This window comes from Aythya ferina (genome assembly GCF_964211825.1).
Source record: "Aythya ferina genome assembly, chromosome: 4".
In the NCBI taxonomy this organism is placed as follows: Eukaryota; Metazoa; Chordata; class Aves; order Anseriformes; family Anatidae; genus Aythya; species Aythya ferina.
In genome coordinates this window covers 71,719,364-71,726,720 of record NC_140300.1, presented here as the reverse complement: position 1 = coordinate 71,726,720, position 7,357 = coordinate 71,719,364, and the positions used below count along the sequence as shown (strand labels likewise).

At 37.5% G+C, this 7,357-nt stretch overlaps 1 protein-coding gene across 2 annotated transcripts; it reads left to right on the top strand.

Moving 5' to 3' along the window:
• Positions 1-697: 697 nt before the first annotated feature.
• On the top strand, positions 698-7,240 carry GIMD1 (GIMAP family P-loop NTPase domain containing 1). 2 transcript variants are annotated; one of them, XM_084517240.1, is made up of 4 exons: positions 740-809; positions 2,051-2,181; positions 2,339-2,754; positions 5,220-7,240. In XM_084517240.1, exons 3-4 carry the CDS (start codon positions 2,362-2,364, stop codon positions 5,490-5,492), a joined length of 666 nt encoding a protein of 221 aa, XP_084373366.1. In that variant the 5' UTR covers positions 740-809; positions 2,051-2,181; positions 2,339-2,361; the 3' UTR covers positions 5,493-7,240. The 2 variants fall into 2 exon arrangements, with proteins under 2 accessions (XP_084373365.1, XP_084373366.1); XM_084517239.1 differs by lacking the exon at positions 2,051-2,181 and having other exon boundaries at positions 698-809.
• Positions 7,241-7,357: the final 117 nt, after the last annotated feature.

Here is a 7,357-nt window from a genome sequence, read left to right as displayed (position 1 = left end):
TGCTTCACCTTTTTGTTCTGTTACCAGAATCCAGACATTAAAGCACACGTGTGGATTTACTTCCTACTATGGCACACAAGTTCAAATTAGTCGCTTACCCACTTGTGGCAAAAATAAGCAAGTGATAGGGCTTTTCTGTAAAATGATTTTACCTTTGGTTTTAATACTGTTACAGCATGGCAAAGAATGATGCTTGCAAGACAAACTTATCAAGCATAGCACACGATCAAAGCTATCTAGCTAACAGTGAATGCACGTTACCGGCACTGGTGCAAGCGTTCAGATTTCTTCCTGATCCATACATGATTTCTGTAGTTTTATCCATTTTGGGATTATCTTAATCCATCTTTGTTAGGCAACCAGCTTTATATCTGCATAAGGTTTACACGGTGCTTTGAAAATATTGTGGTTATCAATTAATTGCAAGAATAAAAGAAATTGCATATACGAACACATATTCAAGAACATGCAACACAAAGTAATCCAGTACCTCCACTGCCACTCACATTATACTGCTGGTAGAACTTCAGTAATTTGAAAAAACACCAACTTCGTATAATCAATAAAGTGATTGCAAAATCCGCATTTGCATCTAACTTGCAAAACTTCAATGGACACTGTCAAGTGCAGACCAAATGTATCCAATTGAATGAGGATCTATCAGTAATAGATTAACCAGATTAATGTGTACGTAACAGTTTCAGCATGGTACGTTGCTGCTGTTAGTTTCAAAGTTCACCTATGAACGTCTTTTTACTCAGCACACATGGATTACGAGACAATGAAAGAAGAATTTCAGGGAATATAAGGTAAGCTACATACCATGAATTTAAACTAAGCATTTAAGTATAGACTGCATATAGGGGGAAAAAAAGAAAAAAAAGAACAAAAATCTTTGGTTATGACTGGGGGGAAAAAAAGGAATGCATGAATTCGCGTCCTCCATATCACATTGTTATGTTATGAAAAATGAATACAATACCCATCTAGATTGATGAATAACTGACGACGACCATTTCATAAGGTGTTTTTTTAAAGGGAATAGTTAGGTATTCTTAAGAAAAAAGGGAAGTGGATCATGGAAAAATTCACAAAAAGCTCACAAATAGCAAATTCTGTAAGATCATGTACAGTGTTTAGTGTTGTCTGTAACAAAAGTAATGTTAATGTAATAGATATTGCATGTTTGGCTTTGTACCGAAGTTATTTCATAAGACTGATTTGGGCATGGATTTGATATAAAGGAGAATCCCTGAACTGCATATGCAAAAATCTAAAATTAAATGCAGACAATTCCACTGTAAAGTTACCCACAGTCTGAGTACATAAACACAGTACATTAAAAAATAAAAATAAAGAAATACAAAAACTTTAAATTCAGGTGTCACTGATAGCTTGAAATCAGCTGCTTACTTACCAATTGCTTTTCCACCTGAAACATCTCTGAACTTAACCAATATTCCTCTGAGACAATTAATGTGCATCAAACCCCTTTGGACACTGGATTACAGAAAAGAAGAAAATGAGATGGCTTATTTATGAACAGTGATACTAACTGGAAACAATACTTACCCATCTCCCCTCTCTATTCACTAGCTTACGCTTTTATTTCCCACTGTGCTGTGAAAGACTGTATAGATTTCCGAAGTTTCAGTTTGACCTGGAGTTAGAATCTGCAGCGTTAGCTATTTCAGCCCTTCTTCCTTCACTAAGACATCCTTCCTGTATTTGTTTACCTGCATCAGAAAGCTCTTTTGAATTATTGTCTCTTACAGCTTTAGTATCAGTCTCCAGTGTGGGAAAAGTGCTCCTTTAAAAGCTACTTCTTCCATACCACCCTTTTTCCCCCTCTTAAAAGCATGTGAAGATTTACTTCTTGAAACAGTCACCTACTATCAGCAGCACACATTTGTCAATTCTTTCTCCCCTAATTTTCCTTCTTTTCATAAAACACTCTCTCACAATGCTGTTTTCCATGGTTGTTTCTCAGCTGCTGCTCTCTTTGTTTGTTGCCTCTCCTTAAATTTATCTGCTTTATTTCTTCCTAAAGCTCCTCAGATCTGACTCTGTCCCAGCTCCTCATTCTCCACCAGCGTAGGAGGGCAGCCCACCAAGCTACCAGGGAGTCTCGCTCTTCCCAAGCAGCAAACTGGAGGACAAAGACGTGTCCTTGGATCAGAGGTATGCGTGCGGTGTATTGAATGTCTAGCAATAGTAAATAGATATTTCAGGCAGGGAAGGACACTCAAAAGACACCAAGTTTTGCCATTTTTGCTGGAGTGTTTTTAAAGTTGTCGTCTCAAACAGCTCACGTTATTTGTTCTTCACTTAATGACAGGTTTGTGGCTAAAAGCATAGACAATGGCAGGCAGCACCGAGATGACAATCAACCTTGTCGTCCTTGGAAGGACTCAGACTGGCAAAAGCGCTGCTGGGAACAGCCTGCTAGGCAGTGATGACTTCGAAAGCCGGCTCTCCCCCAGCTCCGTGACTACGTGCTGCAGCCTGGGCCGCAGCTGCCACATTTCGGGGATCACACGGCGCGATGGCTGCGAGCTCGCCCTCCGTGTGCGGGTGCTGGACACTCCAGGCTTCCCCCACAGCAGCCTGAGCAAGGAGCAGGTGAGAGAGGCGGTGCGATCAGCCCTGGCTCAGCACTTCAGGGAGGAAGGCCTGCATCTAGCCCTTCTGGTCCTGAGGGCTGACCTGCCTCTGTGTCCCGATGAGAACGAACACACCGTTCAGTTCATCCAGGTAACAAATAAGTAAATAGGAAGAAGCCTCTGCCCACAATGGGGGCTCTTTGTCTGTGGCTGAAAATAGCTATGGAGGAGTTCACTGCAGAAGCAAGTTAGAGAAGTGCAGCTGAAAACGGGAACATTTCCCTATCCACTATTTGAAATATACATCATGCCCAACTCCAAAACTGTAAACCAGAGCTACACTTACCACACTAAACCGAGAAGAGAGCTAACTGCTGTCTGCTGCACTTGGACTCAGCACAACAGGATTTAGGAATTAAATTTACCCATCAAAGAAAGCTTCTCTCTCAGAAATGAGTTAAAGGTTTATTATGACAGATCCAGCTTGTTAAAGAGAAACATTATACAAAGCAAAGGTCTGGTTACCTTACTCTTCTGCACTCTGTATAGGATACAACACAGCCCGAAGCAGAATATGACAGGTCCAAAATCACGCAGGAAATCTGACTGACCTAGGGTAAGGATGCTCAGCTCTGTCCTGCACTGTTATTACTGCTGTGTCTGTTCAAGAGAGAATAACTAGACAGTTCGCCTAAATTTACGCTAGGTAATGAAAATTTCTAGCGTAAAGGGCTTGAAGCAAATATTTTGAATCTCTCCTCTGGCAGAAATTTTTTTTGGAAGTAGGTAAGAAAAGTGGGAGGGAGAGACACTGAAATGGAATGGCTTTCTTTTCTGTGGAAATGTTTTCATTACCATGCATATACTTCATTGAAAAGGAGACCAAAGGGATATTGTTCAGTTTGTCTATCTGATCAGATCAAAGAGGTTTGTTTATATGAGTTACAAAAAAACAAGGCTTTCAACCATTGTTAAAGTCTGGGTATTGCACTTCACATCCATCTTACACAAATAACTTTCTAAAAATCTTTAAGACTGAAAGGGCCTTCCTGATGCATCAAGCATTATCACCTGCAGTAATGACATTACCTAAAAATATAGATATATATACACACATCAGTTCAAGTTGTTCTCACTTTTCTCCTGATTATTCTGTACTGCTAGGCTACTACTTACTTTCCCAACAGTTTGAGAGTTAGTTAGTTGTTAAATTTTCACAGCACTTTTCCTCCTTGCCAGATGACATATATATTTGTTCTCAGCATTACCCTTTTTCTTTATCCAGCTCTCCCATTCCTCTATACTTCAAGATACTTAAGAGGACTCAGTATTTTTCTCTAATATTTTTACCCTAAGCTAATGAAAAATCATCCTGAGATTGTTTTGGATCAAGTCCACGCGGGCATTAAAAGTTTAAGGGATGCCAGGACACCCTTCTCCTTTAACGAAGCTACAAAAACCCCCACTGGAGATGAAATAAAGCATGTTAAAAAGCAGTGAGAGAGCAACACTTAAATCTGTTTTGTGATTGTAACCGACTCTCAGCTTATTTTAGTTATTAACCCCTTAAAACACTAGGTGCTATGATTTCATCAGCCACTACCAAATAGGGCAGGACAACTGTCTGAGCGCTGCAAATACAAAAAACAATTGTTATATTTCAGTATGTCATTGCATAATAAATTACCATAAAGACTACTTTTAGCATTCAGTTCTCACAATAATCCCCTGCATATTAAGGATGATATATCAGTAATTCATATAAAAGACTATTATTATTTAAATCTCTTTAGATTTAAAATAGAAATGTAAATCTAAAAATTTAATAGTCTAATGAATTAGGAAAGTGGTAGACATTGATTTCAGAATTAACGTTAGCACCAATTCATCCGAGTACACAGAAAATCAAGGCACTACTCTCTCTCCCTAAAACCTATACCTCAATTCTTCCTAAGAGAACTTATACCAAAATACAGTAAACATCTAACTGCAAGAGTTTAAAAAAAAAACAAAAACAAAAACAAAAACAGCTTATTTTCTAAATTCCCTGCCATCAGATGAACCACTGCAGTTAAAGACAAACTCCCCAGCTGTCATTTAAGTTGATGCATTTGATTTGTGTTTTTCCTGAATTGCTGGGAACAGTTCAGTTTTAGGGGATAAAGCTGTTACTGAAATTAGCATTATAGAAAAACGTGTTATTTATTTATTCTATGCAAGGTGATTTGTAAAAGCTTTTCCAAAGAGCTTCTATAAATAGAAATATAGATATGTAGAAACAATAAACTACTTGAATTTTACATGTTATGCTGATATGTGCTGTAGCTAACAACCATTTTCCTTATTTACACACACACGTATATATTAATTCTATTAACACCTGTAGCAGGAGAACAAAGAACCGCTAGCACTGCATGACCACTTATTTCCACTATTTGGGTCGTCATTTTCTTCCAAGGTCAAAACCCCCTGAAATTTCAGCAACTCAAATAGCACGAATTGGATTACTGCCAGGAAAAGAACATACTCTGGTCTGTTAATACATAAGTATATGAGGTGGGATTGGGTAAAGTGAACAAGAAAAGATATCTACTTGAGATTTGTTTTTCATTACAGGAACTTCTGGGTCCCACATGGAAGGATTTCACTGCAGTTTTACTTACTCATGCAGACAAGGCCAAAGAAGCTGGATTCAGTGAGGAAGCGTATTTGCACAGTGTCTCAAGTACCCTGTTGTCCCTGTTGAGCTCAGTGCAGCATAAATATGTCTTTCTAGACAACCAGAAGAGCATAATTAAAGAGGAAAGAGCTATTGTCTTACGAAAGCTCTTGAATTTTATAAGACAGAATAAATATCAAGTGCTTCTATTTAAACACAATGAAGAATAAAATTAGCTTTCGGGTACTCGTGTCTATTTTCTGTAGTTGATAACATTTAACGGAAATAAAACAGTAGAAAAGCCAGCAATTGGAACATTCCACACCCAAAACCATTCTATACCAAATATCTTGGAACGACACGGTTGGAAATACCTCTTTAGTATCTCAAACCACATGCCTTTCACAGAGTACCTCATGCTACCGGATCCAGAATCCTAGCTTCAGCCACACCATCAGACCAAACTAGAGCTAATTTGTTATATATGTAAACGTTACTAATATACTAATAGTGCTAATACCTAACATGCACACAGTGAGGAGTAAGATTTTATGCTATATCTGATTGTATACTGCAGATAAAACACAGAGCTGGAGAAAAAGAGAAAGCAATAATGCATGAGTTCAAGCTGTAAGGAATGAAGGAACTTTTCTGCTCAGTTTTTGGAGCTTTCATAAGTTCCTCTGAAATCTGCTGTTTGTAAAAAGTTTTCCAGTATTAAAAATTAAGATTTATCTACTGTAAAGTTGTTTCCTTACCTTGATTCAAGAATAATTAAAACTGAGATTTTCAACTTCAAGAATATCATTTAATAAGATATTATCAGATACGTAGTTTACAAAGCAGTTAAAATAGTTCCCACATGCCTAATGCTATTCAGCACATTTAAAATGTGCTAATTACTACCGCTGATTCCCAGATGCATAGAAAATGAGCACAGTTAAGTGTATAGGCACATACAAAACGCATCCAAAAAGAAACCTGTTCATCTTTTCTTTTGTGCCTGCTCCTTTCAATTTTCTATCATCATCGTTTTGTTTTTGTCTCCCAGCTTACGGGATGAAGTTCAAAGCCTGTGAAATTCAGGTTGGGTAAGTTTCTTTTTATTTCAGTGGTTAGAAAAGTGCTGTTTGAGTAGTTAGGCTGTAGACGGTTAATTAAATAGTATATGCTCAAACATGTAATTACCTCTAAATAGTTGCTTAAAAGGTTTAATTGTGAATTGATCTAAAATGGTTACTTCAGTGTATTGCAAGGCAAGAATTAAAAGGAGTAAATTGAGGATTTTCCCATAGCCATTGTGACTGCTCTTAATGTATTATGGAGTAATTCAAATGGTGAAACCCGAAGAAGATAGCTATTACTATTAAAACCAAGACATATTCTGCATAAAATATTACTCAAAGATACATTAAAACAAGAAAATTACATTTTAAATGTGTTTCAGGTATTGGAAACCTTTTTTTTTTTTTGGGGGAGGAGGGGAGTATTTGACTAACATTGTTCGGCCATCTATTAGCTATTCAGCCTTTTGTAGTATTATCTGTCATTTGGCACTATCGAATTGGAAAAGATGAGGTAATATAGTAAAACAACATATTTTATGTATGTCAATGTGTTTGTATTAGGGCGTAACAGGACATAGTTTTATATTCCCATTACAACTGCCCACAGACAGCTCAGATGACACATCCAAAACCAAAATTTGCAGTTTATAATATAACTGAAAAATTCTTGAGAGAAGTGAAACCTTTGAAAGACAACAAGAAGAACGAAACTAATTATGGTCTTCACTGACCAACTGCTCATGCTGTACCTTTCTAATTGACCACCTTGTGTTATCACACAAGGAACACAGCAGAAAGTTTTCCTTATTGAGATGTTCGTGCTTCATGGATCCTCTAAAACTTTCAGCTGTCTAGAAAAGATGCTTGCCAGCCTTTAGTTATACCATCAACAAGCTTTGGCAATTAAGTCTTGAACATTGTGTGGTTACTGACTGCTGAGAACACAACCTCAAGGACAGTAAATATGGAGAATGAGTGAATTGTTAAAGTATTACAGACAGAACATTCTGTATCTCTGGAAGAGGAAT